At 39.3% G+C, this 18,890-nt stretch overlaps 1 protein-coding gene across 1 annotated transcript in view; it reads left to right on the top strand.

Annotated features, from left to right (window-relative positions):
• Window positions 1–736: 736 nt before the first annotated feature.
• Window positions 737–18,890, top strand: part of AKAIN1 (A-kinase anchor inhibitor 1) — a 58,797-nt gene continuing 40,643 nt past the window's right edge. The window contains exons 1-2 of the mRNA XM_012746222.2: window positions 737–758; window positions 6,965–7,351. Coding sequence (XP_012601676.2) covers window positions 737–758; window positions 6,965–7,351 — 409 coding nt within the window. The remainder of the gene's footprint in view (window positions 759–6,964; window positions 7,352–18,890) is intronic.

The following is an 18,890-nucleotide window of genomic DNA, read 5'->3' as shown; positions in this document are numbered from 1 at the left end:
GTGTTCTTCCCTCCCTGCTCCTCTCCCACACCTTTTTCCTTGTCTCTTTTTCCCACTGGATTCTGAGATGCATGAGAGCATACCTATGTCCTATTCCTCTGAATCTTCAATATCTAATACTGTTCTTAGCTCATGATAGGGGATCATATAGATGCTCAGTGAATAAATGAATGAAGGAAAAGGTGTCAACTGAAGAAAATGAAGAGGTTCGTAATTATAAAGGAGAGCTGTATGTCCCATACAGGGTTGCAGCCTGTGAGTGGCCATTCCAGCAGGCTGGAAAGTGGAACCCCAGCAGAAGCCAGGAACATGTGCTTCCAGCAAGGGACAATGGGAACAGGAATGTATGCTGAGTGGGTGGCCAAATGCACATATTTAACAAACTATAGGAGGAGTCAAGACTATTTATGAAAGGGGAAATGTGAGCAATGGAGCTTCCTGCCCTTTCCTAGGTCACATGTACAAAAAGTGGTGGCATTAGCATGATCCAAGATTGGAGTTTTTGGCCCTCTGACCTCAAAAGGTGAAGCAGAAGACAGGAAAACCATTACTGAACATATTCTGTAGTCTGGTTAGAAACACTCCATAGTTGGTGGCCCCTTATCAGGAAAGAATGCTGGTCAGTTGTAGTGCTGAAACCACAAAAGGAAGGAGCAGCATTGTGGTTGATCGAAATCAGTTGTGGAGCAAGTTTTTCTGAAGGCTGGTTCTGTTTAACCCTTAGGGAAGAAGCCCGATGGCAGTTACTGAGGGAGCAGGTACAACAAGGCATGTCTGATCTCCTGTCCTGTCATGACCAGAAACTCAGTTTTAGGGTTTCTCTGGGGTCCAGTGGCCAAGGGGAGGGTCTGTTCAGTTGGTTGGGGGTTTAGGATTTACTTTTTATTCACGAGGGCAATGTTTATTCTGAAAATAAATTGCAACATATCATATGTATTCACTCATTCATATTGGCTAACTATAATAATTCAAAAATGTTGAAGAGAAAATGTAAAATTACTTTAGATTTAAAAAAGATTTTTAAAAATTAGGGAAAATTGAGTTAGCATACATTTATAGTTTATCCTACCTCTCAAAATATTCAATTTTAGGGTATTTTTATTTATTAGATATATTGTATTATTCAAACTGATTTTTAGATCAGTTTTATGCCAATATAACTTATATAAAGAATAATGCATTCATTATAAATGTACAGTTCTATGAATGTTGACGTATGTATGACACCCGTATAACCACTACTACAGTCAAGATGTAGTACATTTCCATTATCCCAAAGAGTTCTTTTGTGTCCCCTTTCAATCAATTCCAATCTACCTCCCCAAGTCCCCAGACCCCAGGTAACCACTTATCTACTTTCTGTCAACTATAGCTTAGTTCAGCATTTTCTAGAATTTCATATAAATTAAATCATACAGCATGTACTGTACTCTATTGTGTTTGGCTTCTTTTGAACAGCATGCTTTTGATATTTATCTGTGGTGTTGCATGCATATGCTACTGTGTGTGTAGTCATACACACATTGAATACACACATTGATGGGCTTCCAGGTTATTTTCACATTTTGCCCATGATAAGTAAAGCCACTGTCACAGTTCATGTGTAAGTCTTTGTGTGAACACGGGTTTTCATTTCTCTTGGCAACCACCTAGTAGTGAAATGGATGAGTCTTACGATATTTGTATGATTAATGTTATGAGAAACTATCAAACTGTTTTCCAAAGTGGTTGTAACATTCTACATTTCCACCAGCAATGCATGAGAGCTCTAGTTGCTCCACATCTCGTCAACACTTGACATTGTCAGTGTTTTTAATTTTTGCCATTCTACTGGGTATGTAATTGGTACTTTACTGTGGTTTTAATTTATATTTATGTGATGACTTATGATGCTGAGAAGTCTTCATGTGCTCATAAGCCATTAGTATTATATTCCTCTTGGGAAGTGTATGTTTGGCAAGTTTTAGTTGGGTTGTTGTCTTATTGAGGCACAAGAATTACAAATACATGTCAGATATACATAGTGTGAATATTTTATTCTAGTATGTAGCTTGCCTTTTCAGTTTCTCAGTAGCATTTTGCAGATAACAAAATTTTAAATTTTGATAAAATTCATTTATCAATTATTTTCTTTTATGACTTGTGCTTTTTGTTTCTTCTTATCTAGGAAATCTTTGCCTACTGTAGTATTGAAAATTTCTCTTATGTTACCAGTTGATTTTTTAAATGAGATAAAAAGTAACCAATGAATCATTTTTGTTATGATCTTAGCTACCATACCTTAAAGAATAATTCTCCAGCACTGAAATCCCCGTGTAGTCTACTGTGACTCTCCCAATTCTGAACTGAGACCTTAAAAATTAATAAGTATTTCCAAAGATATTGACTAAATTCATTCTCAGACATAAAGCCCAAGTGAGCAGGATATGAGAAGAGAATTCAATTTCTCAATTTGAACTGCATTTAGGCTCTCCTCTTTGTACTTAAAAAAATAGTCTGTTTACTTTTTTCTCTTTAGCCTATTGTTTTCAAAAAATATTTTTTGAGTACCTCTATATACCATTTTTTGTCTTTTGTATATTTGTCCCTTATGTATGCTCTTCTTTCTCTCTTTTTCTATTTCTTGCCTCTTTTCTTTCTCCTTCATTTAACTTCTCTCTTTACCTCTTTTCTTTCAATCTTTTTCTCTTTAATTTTTTCCTCATTATTCTCTTCTGACTTTGACTTAAGGTAGAATCTGCATATAAAGAGATAGGTTTATAAATACAGAATTTATTGTATAAAGTTTTGTAATGTCTATTCATAATTTTGAAGATGAGTTGAATTTTAAGTGAGTTGAAGCCTTTATGCTTTTCCTTAAAAACTAACAAAGTTAGTTTTAATTTGAATGTTGTCCTCAGCTGATCTTCCACCACCTGTCATCCAGTAGAATAATTTCATGGTGATTTGGGAGAACCTTTTCTGTAAAAGTGAACATGAGTACATAACTCTTTGGTGGGAAAGCAAGGTATTCAAATGAAGTCATATTTTTTTCAAGAAAATATTCATTTTGTATAAGTGTAATGTGAAATTTTAACTGTTCTAATGTATTTTTTCCAATAAAAAAGTTTTGCAGATGTTTTACTTTCAGAAGATGTGACTATTTTGTATTCCCTTTTAAAGCATCCTGCAGGACTTATAAACTGCTTCATAAAATACAAACCTACAGAGACATTGTCCTATACTTTTCAAGCCTGCAAAATTTTTAAGATTTCTTATTTCTTTTTTAATGTCATATAGTCATTATTTTCATTCCCCCTTTCTTTTGGAAACAGGGTTTAATGCTTCATAAAGAAAATGACCTTTTTCAATCTATGTCAACTATCTCCAGACATGATAAAATTTATTTTTTTATTATTAGTTGATTGAATAATGTATTTAAAATGAATATGGAGTGGAAAGAATTAGGGTATGGGTGTAGCCAAGGTGTGCTACAAATAATTGGGGCAGTAGGAATGTTTCAGGATGGGTTTTCAAAACTTTTTATTTGTTTAAAGCTCTAAAGACAGAGTAGAACAAATGAGTGCTACAGAGAATGGATGGAAACTTGAAAAAGTCTGAGAGGTATAACCGTAATCTGCCTATGGTGATTTCTTTGCAGTCTCCAATTAATGTTTATATGTCATATGACTTTTGCATTTTACTTCATAATGTATCCATATTCACTTTTGTACGAAAATTATCCTAAATCATCAGGTAACATAACAGGTTCTATTAGGTGAATTTTTCTTCCTGTGCCTTCTAGTTCACCCAGTACCTTATCAAGTATCCCTAGGAGTAAGAGCACCCCAGTTTTGTAGGCTCAGCACAAGAGCAAGAAAGTTGGGGCATCCAAGTTGCCCCACTTGTTTACTCTCTTGCTTCCATCATTATTCCCATCACTGTCTGGAAATGACCACACTAGAAGTCAGAATGAGGTGGTGGTGGTGGCGGCTGCCTCACTGAGAGACGGCTGTCTTTAAAAGCAATTGAGTAGAGAGTAGAGTGTGAGTCACCCTAAGTGACTAAGTGGAAGTGTTTAAATAGAGATGGGGTGAAATACTATTGAGGACTTAAGCCTCAGTTATGGGGCAAGACTGGATAAATTGTCTATAAAACAATCTGGCTCTTATTATGGTAGCATAAAAGGAAACTTTCATTTTTCCTACCAGGCATTCTGTTGTTAAATTGATAATTTATGTTAACATTTAAAGATATAAAAACATCTAGTAGCATTATTAAAGTATTTAAATAAAACTAACAGAACGATAACTCCAGTAATAGTAAAAATTAAAGATAATATTGTTGAATGTAAAATTTACTGGTAAAATAGCTAAAATGAACTGCAAAATAAAAAAATTATTGAAGTGTCTTGGGTTTATTGGGAATACAATTAATTGCTCTGTCTAAAATATATACAAGCAAAAACTGGATTGGGAATATACTGTCCTCTGCCTAGTAGTATTGGGTAGAGAAAATGAAGAGATGATGGAAGGAAGAAGGGCAGAAAATAGCTGAGGATGGGGCTGAGTAGAGAGATTGTTCTTCTGTCCTTGACCTATTGTGCTGGTTTCTATTGGATCATATTACCCTTATTTCCACAAGAAGCTAATCAAATAGCCTGAGGAGCTCTGGGACCATTTTCAGGCATTTGTTCTTTTTGCTACCATCTTGGCTACTGTCTAGCTTTGTGGTCTCTGGGAATCCATCTGGGACCCTTCTTTGTTTAATGCTTAAAAAGATAAACTCTGAGGGTGAGAGAGATATAAGCAATTTCTTTCTTTATAAAATGCTGATACATCTAATACCTTGCTATTCAAAGTACAGTCCACAGACTAACAGCACCTTCAGCATGGACATTAGCCAGAAGCTTGTTAAAAATGCAGAGTCTCAGGACCTACCCTAATCTGCTGAATTATAATCTGTATTTTAACAAGATCCCCAGGGGATCCATATGCACATTAATGTTTGAGAAGTACTGATCTAACATGTTTTGTTTGCTTTCCCATAGACATGGGTCCCCAACCTATGGTGAGTTGTATAATGATTTCATTATATATTACAATGTAATAATAATAGAAATAAAGTGCACAATAAATGTAATGAACTTGAATCATCCCAAAACTATCACCCCCCTCCCTGGTCCATGGAAAAATTGTCTTCCATGAAAGCAGTCCCTGGTACCAAAAATGTTGGGGACCGCTGCTGTAGGATGTCACCTGCTCCCAGGCTGTCAGTGATTTCTTGGAATGGGTTTAATTGGGGCTGTGCTCTCTCTTAATTAATCCATTAATCCATATCATAGGTAATTCTCACAACAAACTTTCAAGATACCTTAATCCTTATATTGTAGCCAAGACAGGGTGAGTTAAGTAACTTATGCATGATCACACATCTAGTAAATGGTGGGTCTGAGTCTGAGTCTGATTGATTCCAAGTTTTTTTTTTCTGTCCCTATTCCATACTGCTTTTTCTTGAACTTGGTCATGGGTAATTGTTTATGCCTTAGGAGAAGAAAGCCCATTAAAAAATATGGGCTGAAAAGAGAGCCCTTTTGAATGTGTTGAAAGAAAGAGGCCTCTCATTCAAAGATTACTTCAAATGTGTTTCACACTTCCCTGAGTGATGAAGAAAGAAGGCAGAGTGAAGCATCATTGGTCTCAGGGTTTTAGTGTGACTTGGGGAAGTGAGAGGACTCCTCCTGCCATGCACACACTTCAACCTGCCCATGGGTGGCGTGCATCTTGTTGCTGCTGAGGCAGGCCCCATCTGCTCAAGCCTGTGCTGAGCCAGGTGCTGAGAGCAGCACTGATCCTGTTATGTTGAGGCTGCCCATCTGCCTCCATCCCAACTGTGGTTCAAGAGCTGTAAAACTATTTGCATTTTCAATCTATCAGATGGCTTTGAACACAACCAGTGCCAACGAGGCTATTTGAACGCTTTATATTTGCCAAAAGACTGTTTAACTTACAGCTCTGCCAAGCAAATTATTAAGAAATACTGTATTTTCAGAAGAGTTATGTTTTCCAGGGAGAAGTGCAAGAGATGAAACCCCATAACACTGGAGATGACCCTAATCACCTTTGTTCTTGGAAAACCGTATTCAGCTACAAAAATAGGGGATAAAATCCAAAGCAACTGACATCTCCTTTGAGGCTGGAGGACTCTGTGTGGCTTTGGGTTTGTAACCCATATGGACCTGTTTCAAGCTGAGTGACATCTAGTGTGGGCTGTGCGCACTGCACAAGCTTTACTCCGGGGAATAGACACTTTGAAATGAGCAAGGGATTAGGAGCATGAAGTGAGTGTGAGGCATGTTCCAGCACCATTAGGGCAGAACTGCACGCATGGCGTGGGGCGGGGGGCACGGTTTTCTGTTGAGTGAGGGCAAGGGAAGCATTGATGTTTCTTGATCGGTCTCAGAGCTGTTCTCACACTTGAAGGGGACTCTACTGACTCATTCTTGGAGAGGGTGTGTGAGTTTGTTGATGGAGGAGACCTGCCTCCCTGAGCTCTCTTTCCTCCGCCCTGGCTGATCTTGCTTTCTCTACAGTGATGACCTTGGAGACCTTCAGGCTTAGGATATCTCAGGGCCAGATGTGCGGCCTGGGAGCTGGGCCCGAGAGCGGTGCCCTCCTCAAGCTCTCCAAAGTCACTCTGTCCTTCCCTCCTGCTCTCTTCTTGACGTTAAGAGAAGACTGAGACTCGCGAGAGAAGACTCACGGACCCCAAGGACGGATTAACTTGGCGGCCCCTCCCCTCTGTTCAGAGCCAGCCCAACTCAGAGAACTCAGAGTCGGCCTCGAGAGTAAAGCTCTTTGAGCTTACAAAAAAAAAAAAAAAAAAAAAAAAAAAAGACAAACCTATCATAAATGTCAGTCCAATATCCACGGGGGCGAGCGACAGCAGGTAATTAGAAGCAATTAGCTGTCCCCCTGCCGGGAAGCCGGGCAATTACCTTTCTCTTTCTTCCTCTTCCGTCCTTCCTCCCGTGGAAGCGGTGGAAGTGCTTCGCTCCCCGAGCGGCAGTGCGCGCCGCGCTGGCCCCGGAATGAGGGATGCCCTGAGCGGGGACTCGGTCTCGTCCTCGCGCCGCCGCGGTGGCCGCGGGCGCAGCGGGGCGCTGTGCAGGCCGGCGCCGCGGCCGCTGGAGCAGCCGCCCGGGATCGCGCGGCGGGAGCTGTCCGAGGTGCTGACCGTCCCGCCCGCGCCGTGCGCGCCCTCCGGCGCCCGACCCGCCACGTCCCGGCCGTCCTCCCGTCCTCCGCCTGCCTGTCTTTCTCTCTTAATCTAGGGGCGCAGCGGCTGGAGGAAATCATGGTGTTCGCTCCAGGTACACCCGCACCTTGCTTTTTCGCCAGGTGTCCAGGCGGGGAGCGGGGAGGAGAAGGGAGAGGATAGGGAGAAAAGGCCTTTCCGGTACGCCCGACTGCGCGTGCCGGAGTTACTATCTGCGCGCAAGGGGCGGGAGAGTGCCTGGGTGCGTCGCCTTCGCCCTTCTCCCCAATCCCGCCCCAGCTGTCCTCTAACACCCTCGAGCCCTTCCTCGCCATCGTCCCGCCGCTCTTCCCACCTGGCCCCTCCACACCCCCTCTAAGCTCAGGCACCTTGAGAACTGGGACCTTCGCCAGCAGCACTGGCCCTACACGGGCGGGAGAGTCGAGAGGTGGGACAAAGAGTAGTGGGCTTCGGGCTACTTGGGGAGGGGGACCCCCTTCACGGCTACTTCCCCCTTCGCAGAAGTGGCAAAGTAACCCGGCTCCTCCCAGCCCCCCGAGGAGAAGGAGGCGAAGTGGGCGAAGCCAGGGGAGGAGGATGAAGGGCAGAGAGGAGCGATACTCCTTAAGGAATTAGACTTGAAACTCCAGCCGGAGGCTGCAGCACACAGACAGCTACTGCGGCGCCGCTGGAGGTTGCAGTGTCTTTTTGGAGCAGACAGTGAAGGACCTCAGTCCTTTTGCAGCTATCCATGGCTACAAGTTGGCGGAGAGTCAGATTTGTCTGCAGTTGACCGGCTTATGGGCGTGTGCCGTGCGCATTTGAGTGCGCCCCCCTGGGGGAAGACCTAGGGGTGTGCAACGGTGAGGTCAGGCTGAGCGAGGAAGCAGCGGGAAAGTGAGGTCACTGTGAACGTCCAGCGCCGTCTCTAGGGGTAGATACAAAGTCTTTTCTCTCTCTCAAATTGTGGTTTCTGTTTTCATTAAGGACTGCTGTGGAAAGCAGGGAGTGGGGAAGAGTAGCCGGGCCTAGAACTCTCCAGCTTTCTTACAGGTCTTTAACTTGAGAGGTTGGTATGCATTTGCTGTGGTCAAGTCTCAGATAGCTGAGGAGGAAAGGCATAATGCATTTTTTAAAAGGAAGAATTGAGCGTGGGCTTCAAAAGATGCAATTAGCAAAACTTGAGAGGAGGAAGTCAGCCCCCTCCCTCCCGGCTGGGGAGCTGGCTGGGCAGGCTGGAATGGGTGTCCCTCAGCTCTGACGCTCACCGCAGGCAGTGACTCTTAGGGGAATGCCCAGGAGGCTTTCTGATGTCCGTCCCAAATAACTGAAGGGAAGAAATTGTTCTACATAGTGAAGGACATTCCATCAACACAGGAACAGTGAAGTTGGAAAACAGCTCTTTGTTGCATTTATAAAGTACTTAACACTTTACAAAATGCTTTCATGCTGTTATCTCATTTGATCTTCTGATTGCCCAGAGAGTTAAGGAGTATCTTCCCATTTTACCACCCCAGGGGGGCTGATTCCAGATAAGCTTGTCAGTCTCAGATGGAGCTTTTCTGACCTCACATTCTGTTCCTTTCTCCCAGAGCATTTCTTCCTGACAAAATGTCTCACCAGCTTCAGGGGTAGCTGCTTTTTGGTCCAAGCCCAAATGTAGCTAGAGGCACAGCATGTCATTCCACTTCTGAGGTGAGGGTTGGGGTGGTGTTGCCCAAGAGTTGGGGTCTTTGGGTCATGTTAACTAGGTAGTTTCTAAAAGCAAGATCGTGGGTAAGGGTAATGGACAGTGGGGGATTTCTGGAGTGGACTGAGTTGGTTTAAGTAGCCCACAATTTGGATAGGATTTTGCTTTTCCATTTTACTTTCAAGTTTTACATTAGTATTTTTCTCTGTGGGGAAAGTAGAAGTTATTCATCACTGTCCGAGATGGCATAAATTGACCTGGATAGGACAGATATAGAAGAAACCTGTGGGGAAACATTTTTAAAATTAGTTTTCAATTTTGAGGTTCTCTTGAAAAATCATGAGCATTTAGGGCCATTTGAACAAGGTAGTAACAATATTGTGTCAACTTACTTTCTCATCTACAGATCATATTTTCTAATTCATATAATGGTATGTATTATTCTGCAAGAAAGCCATAACAATGAATTGCTTTTGAACTCTGCCAGATTTTCAGCACTACAACCTCATTTCTCGTATATTGCTCTTCTAAACCTCTATAATCTGGGAATCCAGATGTTTTGTACTAGTTAAAGGAAATACTCTCCCACCCCTTTCCTCCAACTAACCCTAACAGCTAGGAAGGGAAGGAATAGGGTCATTTTCTAAGATCACTCCAAAATTACTAAAAGGGTATCATATAAGCCAAGATAAATATAACAACAAATTAACAATGAACTATTCACAAAATTGGGTCAGCGGGTACTGTACTCTTCAAAGCATGTTGGAGCTTTTTGGATTTTTGGCAAAGGGAAGCAAGAACCCTGAGGTATAGTTCTGGACTGGCCTCAGCTAACTGGTCTGCCTTTGAATGGTTCTCCTGACTTCCTGCTTACCTTAAGGCAAAGGTGAAAAGTGACAGAGATTTATAAAGTAAGTTTTAGTCCAGAAGTACATGGAAGAGGGAGAACTGGAATAGGACTTTGTATAACCCAAATTGAGATTCACTCTTATCATGTGCTATAAAGTATCCTTGCATTTTCTTGTTTCAGGTAGTCTATGGATTATAAAAAACAGGGCTTAAGTTGGGCAGGGTCTTGGGGTGGTTTCTCAGTTTGCATAGGGCAGACAATTCAATCCTACACTTTTCCTCTTTATTATATTATTAGCAGACTTTGTCATTTAAGAAGTTTTTTTTTTTTTACTATTTTTTATTTTTTTTGAGACAGAGTCTCACTCTGTTGCCTGGGCTAGACTGCCATGGCATCAACCTAACTCACAGCAACCTCAAACTCCTGGGCTCAAGCAATCCTACTGCCTCAACTTCCACAGTAGATGGGACTACAGGCACGTGCCACCACGCCCAGCTAATTTTTTCTATTTTAAGTAGAGACAGGGTCTCCCTCTTGCTCAGGCTGGTCTTAAACTCCTCAGCTCAAAGGATCCTCCCACCTTGGCCTCCCAGAGTGCTAGGAATACAGGCATGAGCCACCATGCCTGGACTTTTGTCATTTAAGAAGGTTTAAATGTCTTACACACCGGTTTTTAAACTCCTTAAAGATAAGAGGCCATGACTACTAATTTTTAAGGATTTGGTTACCTGAAGCCCATCACTCATTTCTTCTTTCCTCTAAGGGAGGTATACAAAATCATTAACAGTTAAGTGAGCTATAAAGTATAAATGTATTAATTTTTCTGTAAGTAACACATATAACCTAAATAGAGGTTAAACTAAGATGAGGCATATGACTTAGGCTAAAGGCCAAAATGAGACCCCCTTGCTTCCTTTTCCTAAATCATTCTATTCTTCCTCCTCTGATTCTCCCAAAGTAAAGGTGGAAAATTTCTACAACAACATGAGAAGATTTAGATGCATATTACCGAGGCCGAAGGAGAGAGGGTGACATAACCAATATGGAGAAATATGTTTGCCCCATAATACTAAACTGACCAGGTTATTTCATCTGTGGGTATAGCAAAATCTTCCATTTAGGAGAAAAAAATAGTTCTGGGAGGAGATGTCTCAAATTTCCATGTGGTGTTCTTGGTTTTGTGGGGGAATATCAAGGTGTTCTTATCAATTTATAGTAAAATCAGAGTGGAAGAAAGAAGAAAGACCACTGCCCATTGGTATTAGAGATGAAAAAGTACAGAAGGGAATGTCAGGATACTTCTTGGCCTAATTCCAGGAAGAGAAAAGGGATATGCTCACAATTTCAAATGTATTTTCAATGTCATAGTTTAACTCAAAGACAATCAGATTAGTTAGTAACTCCTCCTTTGAGGAAAAGCTAATATGGGATAGAGCATGAGGAATAAAGTGAGGACAGAGGTTTCCTTATCTCTGGGCTATTTCCCACTTCTCCCAGTGATTAGTGTATAATTCAGGGATTAATGTACCTCTCTTGTGGATGGCCCTAATACATACTTGACTTGTTTGGATTGTCTTCAAGTCAGATACATTGTCAAAAAAGATATTTCTTCTCTTGCATATAAATTAGGCGAGGTATGATAACAAAGAAGTCATGGAGGATTAAAAATGGTACAATTGTAAGCCATTAGACAGCCAGCCCCTTAACATCTAAGTTCAGTTTGAGGAACATTTGGCACCAATATTTCTAGAGAGAGCTATCAAAGATATTTAATAACATATTTATTGAAAGGTAGCTACAAGTTTTATTCACTTATATAAACTTCTTAACCAATTACTGAGAGATTGATAAATAAATAAATTATATAGCAGACTGTCTTAATTTTGAAATTTACAATCTGCCAACACAATAAAATCTCTTCTGTTGGCATAGTCTTTCTTTTTTTACTTTCATTCATGTATTAATTTACAAAATATAATACTATGAAATTGATGTTTTGGACATATAATTATATGAGTGTTTACATATTTCTTATGGTTCTGGAGACTGGGAAGTCCAAGACTAAGGTGCTGGCAGATTCACTCTTGTCTCACATGGCAGAAGGGCAAGGGATATCTTTCAGGCCTCTTTCAAAAGGGTGCTAATCCGTTTCATGAATGTTCTGCCTCTGTGACCTAAGTACCTCCCAAAGGCCTCATCTACTAAACCATCACCTTGGGGATTAGGACTTCAACATATGAATTTGGGGAGGGGGGATAAACATTCAGACCATTGCATGCAGTGTGTAGCTTTTTAAGACTAGTTTATTTCACTCAGCATAATGTGTTCAGTGTATAAAGAGTTCATTGCTTTTTCTTGTTGAGTAATATTCCATTTATGAATGTGCCCACAGTTGTTTATTCCTGCCTTTAATGAAAGGTGTTTAGGTTGTTTTGAGTTTTTGGTAATCATGAATAAAGCCAGGTTAAGTATTTCTATATGTGTGTGTAAACATAGATTTTCATTTGTTTAGGGGGAATACCTAGGCTTGGGACTGCTGGGTCTTATGGTAAGTACATGCTTAACTGTTCTCTAGGAAGGCTGTACCACTTTGCATTACCGCCAGCAATGTAGGAGAGTTCTAGTTGCTCTCTATCATTGTCATTCTAATAGGCATATAATGGTATTAATTGTCGTTTTAATTTCCATTTCCTTAATGACTAATGATACTGAATCTTTTTTCATAAGCTTATTTGCCATATGTCTATTTTCTTTGATAAAGTATCTGTTTAAATCTTTTGCCCATTTTTTGGGGGTGTTTGTTTTCTTAATGTTGAGTTTTGAGAATTTTTTTATACATTCTGTTGTCAAATATGGGATTTGCAAATATTTTCTCCTGGTTTGTGGCTTGACTTTTTATTTTTTTAACAGTGTCTTTTTTCAGAGCAAAAGTTTTTAATTTTAATGCAGCCTAATTGATTTTTAAAATAGTTTATATTTTTAATATCATATCTAAAAACTTTTGCCTAACCCAAGGTCTTGAAGATTTTTTCCTCATGTTTTCTTCTAAAAGTTTTATAATTATACATTTAGATCTATAATTAATTTTGTGTTGATTTTTGGGTATGGTGGGTATTATAAGTCATGGTTTATTTTTTTACATATGCATGTCCAATTATTCTAATACCATTTATTGGAAAGATAATATTTCTCCACTGAATTGCTTTTGCAATTTGTTGAAAATTAATTGACTATATTTGTGAGAGTCTATTTTTAGCCTCTTTCTTTTGTTTTATTCATCTTTGTCTGGCACTGTTTTGATTATTGTAGCTTTATAGAAATTGAACATCCCTAATCTGAATATATGAAATCTGAAATGCTCCAGAATCCAAAACTTTTTGAACACTGACATGATGCCACAAGTGGAAAATTCCACACATAAATACTTAATACAAACTTTGCTTCATCTGCAATATTATTAAAAATACTGTATAAAATTACCTTCTGGCTATGTATATAAGGTTTATGAGACATAAATGAATTTTGTGCTTATTAGACTTAGGTTCTGTTCCCAAGGTATCTCTTTATGCATATGCAAATATTTTGAAATCTGAAAAAAAATCCAAAATCCAAAACACTTTTTGTCCTAAGCATTTCAGGTAAGGGATATTCAACCTGTAGTAAGTCTTAAAATCAAGTAGTACGAATTCTCCAACTTTTAAATTTTTTTTCAAAATTGTTTCGGCTACTATAGTTCCTTTACCTTTCCATATAAATTTTAGAATCAGCTTGCCTTTAGCTACCTAAAAATCGTACTTAGACTTTGATGTAATTCCCTGAATTCTAGGGATCAATGTGTAGAGAATGACTATCTTAACTATGTTGTCTCCAATCCATGAACATGATGTGTCTCTTCATTTATTTAGATCTTCTTTGATTTCTTTGATCAATATTTTATAGTTTCAGCATACAGAGATTACATATGTTGTGTTGTATTTATACCTAATTATATGTTTTGGTGGGAGCTACTATAAATGTAACAATGATTCAACTTTGGCTTCCAAACATTCGTTGCTAGTATAGAAATATTGATTTTTGGATGTCAACTTTGTTCATATGAGCTTGCTTAACTCTCTCATTAGTTGTAGGAGCTATATTGTAGATTTCTTAGGATGTTTTTATACATGTGATCATGTTATTTTCAAATAGGGACAGTTTTATTTCTTATTTTCCAATTTTATGCCTGTTTGCACAGATGAGGGCTTCTAGTACAAGATTAAGTAGGAGTAGTAAGAGTAGACATTCTTACCTTGGTTACAATCTTAGGGGAAAGCATTCATTCTTTCACCATTATGTATGATATTGCCTGTAGTTTTGGTGTTTTCTGGTAGATACTCTTTATTCGATTAGGCAAATTTCCTTCTATTCCTAGTTTGCTGGGAGTTTTTGTTATCAATAGATGTTGAATATTGTCAAATTTTTTTTTGCTTCTAATGATATGACAATGTCATTTTTCTTTTTTAGATTGGGAATATGATGGATTACATTGATTAATTTTCAAATGCTGAGCTAGTCTTATATTTCTGAGATAACACTTGGTCATGATGTATTATTCTTTGTATACACTGAGGGATTTGACTTGCTAATATATCGTTGAGAATTTTTGTGTCAATGTTCATGAGGAATATTGGACTGTAGTTTGCTTTTCCTGCACCCTATTTTTCTGGCTTGGTATCAGTGTAATGATTACCTCATAAATGAGATGGAAAGTGTTTCCTCCTCTTCAATTTTCTGGAAATGATGATTTAGAATGGTGCTATGAATTGAGTATTTATGCCTCCCACCACCAAATCATGTGTTGAAGCCCTAACCTCCAATGTGATGGCATTTGTAGGTGGGAGCCTTTAGGAGATATTAAGAGCTAGATGAAGTTATGAGGGTGGAGTCCTAATAAATGTGATTATTGTCCTTATAAGAAGAGACACAAAAGCGATTATCTCTTTTTCTGCCAGGTGAGAATACAGGGAGAAGGAGTCCACTTGCAAATTAAGAAGGGGGCCCTCACAATAGCAACCAAATTGGCTAGCACATTGATCTTGGACTTCCCAGCCTCTAGAACTGTGTAAAAGAAACGTTTGAAGTTTAAGCCACCCAGTTTATGGCGTTTGTGTTATAGCATCCCACACTAAGACAAATAGTATAATTTATTCTTTAAATGTTTTGTTTACCAGTACAAGCATCTGGACCTAGAGTTTTCTTTGTAGGGTGGTCTTTAACTATGAATTCAATTTTTAAAATAGATATCGGACTATTTTGCTAAACTGATTGAGTTTTGGTAGCTTTTTAAGAAATTGGCCCATTTCATTTAATTTGTTGAATTTATATGAATAGAGTTATTTGTAATATTGTCTTAATATCTGTTTAATATGCATGGGCTCTGTAGTGATAGCCCCTGTTGTGGTTTGAATGTCTTCTCTAAAACTCATGTTGAAACTTAATTGCCATTGTAACAGTGCTAAGAGGTGTGACCTTAAAATGATTAGGTCATGAGGGTGCTGTCCTCATGAATGGACTAATGCCATTATTGCAGGAGTGGGTTAGTTATCACAGGAGTGGGCTCCTGATGACAGCATAAATGCAGGCCCTTTCTCTCTCTATCTCATGCACTTACTTTTGTCTTCTACCTTTTGCCATGGGCTGACCCTTGCCAAATGCCAGCACCATGCTCTTGGACTTGCCACCATCCAGATTTGTGAACCAAATTAACTTCTTCTCTTTGTGAATTACCCAGTCTGTGGTATTCTATTATAGCAACATGAAATGAACTAAGACAGAAAATTGGTACTGAGAAGTAGAGCTGTTGCTACAACGAATACCTCAAAGTATAGAAGCAGCTTTGGAACTGAGTAATGGGTAGAGGCTGGAAAAATTTGGAGAAACTGACTATAAAGAACCTGTACTCCTCTGAGCAGAGCATTAAGGGAAATTCTGGTGAAGTCTCAGAAGAAAAGGAGAACTGTGGAGAAAGTCCGAAACTTTTCAGAGATTACTTAAGTAGTTATAATTATAATGTTGATAGAAATATGGGTGGTAAAGGATAAAATTTCAGATAGAAACAAGGAACCAGGCATTGGAAACTGGAGCAAAGGCCATCCTTGTTATAAAGTAGTAAAGACCGTGCCTGAATTGTGTCCATGCCTGAGGGCTTTATGGCAAACAGAATTTAAGAGTGATGAACCAGGTTATTTGACCTGGTTACTTTTAACTGCACAAACAGTGAGATCCAATAGGAAAGGGAAGGCTTAAAGACAGCATTTATAATTAAAAGGGAAGCAGAGCAGAAAATTTGGAAAATTTGCAGCCTAGCCATGTAAAGAATGAAAAAATGTTTGGTAGAGAATGTTGAGGGTGTGGCCAAGTCACTATTTCCTAAAAAAGTTATTATGTATAGAAGGGAATCAGGTGGTATTAAAAAAGACAGTGGGAGAAACACTCTGCAGGCATTCAAAGATCTCTGAGGCTGTCCATCTCATTGCAGGCACAGAACTATAAGACTGTAAGAACTATAAGCAGAATGGTTTCAGGGGAAAGGTTTGGTGCCCAGAGCTGCCTTGGGTCTCTGCTCCCCACATTCCAGGGCATGATTTTTGGCTGCCTCAGCTGTGGCACAAGTGGACTTGGGTGTGGCTCAACCTGCTGCTCCAGAAGTTATAAGTTGTAAACCTTGATGGCATCTACATGATGCTAATTCTGCAAATACACAAAATGCAAGTGCTTTGTTGGCATGGCTTTCTCCACCTAGATTTCAAAGGATGTCGTGGACAGCCTGAGTGCCCAGGCAGAGACTTGCCACAGAAATGGAGCCACCACAGAGAGTCGTCACTATAGGGTAATGCCTAGTAGAGCCATATAAGTGGGGCCACCCCTGAGACCACAAAACTGCAGAAGTACCAGTGTGCAATGTCAGCCTGGGAGAGATACAGGCAAGGGACTCCAACATGAGATAGCTAAAGTGTGGGCTGAGCCAAGCAAAACCATGGAGAAGAGGCTGCCTGAGGTCTTGGAGGCCAATCTCCTGCCCTAGTGTGCCCAGAGTGCAGGGCATGGAGTCAAAGGAAACTCTTCTCCAACTTTAAGACTTAGTGTTGTTTTCCATGTTGGGTTTTTCACTTACATGGGGCCAGTTTCCATTTTTTTTTTTTTTTTTTTTTTTTTTTTTTTTTTTTTTTTTTTTTTTTGCTTATTTCTGCCTCTGGGGATGGGAATAGCTTTCCTATGCCTGTCTCACCATTGTATTTTGGAAGTGGATAATTTGTTTTGAGTTTATAGGCTAACAGCTAAATGAAATTTGCCTCAGCATAAATCACACCTGGAGTCTTACCTGTATCTGATTTAAATAAGACTTTGGACTTTGGATTTTTAAGTTGATACTGGAATAAATTAAGACTTTGGGGCTATTGGGATGAAATGAATTCATTTTGCATTGTGAGAAGGACATGAGTTTTGAGGGACCAGGGGCAGAATGCTATGGTTTGAATATTCCTTCCAAAATTCATGTTGAAATTTAATGGCCACCGTAACATATTATGAGGTAGAACCTTGAAGAGGTGATAAGGTCATGGGGCTTCTGCCCTTGTGAATGGATGAATGCCATTATTACAGGAGTGGGTTAGTTATCATAAGAGTGGGCTCTTGATAAAAGGATAAGTTTGGCCCCCATTTCTCTCTGTCTCATATGTTTACTTCCCCATTCCACCTTTCTACCATGAGATGATCCTTGCCAGATGCCAGCACCATGCTCTTGGACTTCCCAGCATCCAGAACCATAAGCCAAATAAACTTCTGCTCTTTACAAATTACACAGTGGGTCTGTGGCATTCTGTTATAGCAGCAGAAAACAGACTAAGATATCCCCCTTTCTTCCTAATATGGTAATTTGTGTCTTTTATCTATTTTTCTTTGTCAATTTGGCTACAGGTTTATTTATTTTTTAAATCCTTTTCAAAGAAACATCTTTATGGTTTGATTTTCTTTATTATTTTTCCTGTTTTTGATTTTATTGATTTCTGTTCTTTATTCCTTCTTTCTTCTTGCTTTGACTTTATTTTACTTTTTGTTTTCTAGACTTAAGATAAAACTTATACTTTTATTTGAGGTCATTCTTTTTTCTAATATAAGTATTTAATGCTATAAATTTCCATCTCAGCATTGCTTTAGAGTGTCTGAAAAAATTTGATATATTTTCATTTTCATTCATTTCAAAACATTTTCTAATTTCCCTTGAGACCTCTTCTTTGTTCCATGGATTATTGAGAAGTGTGTTGCTTAGTTTCCAGTTACTTGGGGATTACCTAGATATCTTTCTTTTATTGATTTATTGTTAAATTCTATCATTATCAGAGAATAAACTTTCTATGATGTCAATAGTTTTAAATTTGGTAAGATATATTTATCATCCAGAATATGGTCTATCTTAGTGAATTTTTCACAGGCACTTGAAAATAACGTGGGTTTTTTTTGTTCATTTTCAGGGGTTTTTTTGAGACAGGGTCTTGCTTGGCTGCCCAGGCTAGAGTGCAGTGGCATCATCATAGCTCACTGCAACCTCAAACTCCTGGGATCAAGCAATCTTCCTGGCCCCAAGTAATCCTCCTGGCCCATCCTCCTGAGTAGCTAGGCCTACAGGCACACACCACCTTGCCCAGCTAATTTTTGTATTTTTTGTAGAGATGGGGTCTCTCTATGTTGCTCAGGCTGGTCTTGAATTCCTGGCCTCAAGTGATCCTCTCAGCTTGGCATCCCAAAGTGCTAGGATTATAGGCATAAGCCATCATGCCTGGCTGAAAATAATGTGTATTCTGCTCTTTTTCAGTGGAATACTCTATACATGTCAGTTTGATACAATTGGTTGAAGATGTTCATTTCTTCTACATCCTTGCTGATATATTCAGCCTACTTGGTCTATTGGTTCCTGGGAAAGGAGTGCCTCTAGCAAAATTTGTGGATTTTTCTATTTATCTTTTAGGTTTATTACTGTTTGTTTTATTTTGAAGCTTTCTTATTAGATCCATATATACTTGAAATTATTGTGTCTTCTTGGTGAGTTCACCATTTTGTTGTTAGGTAGTGTCCCTC

This window comes from Microcebus murinus, chromosome 17 (assembly GCF_040939455.1).
Source record: "Microcebus murinus isolate Inina chromosome 17, M.murinus_Inina_mat1.0, whole genome shotgun sequence".
Classification (NCBI taxonomy): Eukaryota; Metazoa; Chordata; class Mammalia; order Primates; family Cheirogaleidae; genus Microcebus; species Microcebus murinus.
This window is presented reverse-complemented; position numbering and strand designations above follow the sequence as displayed.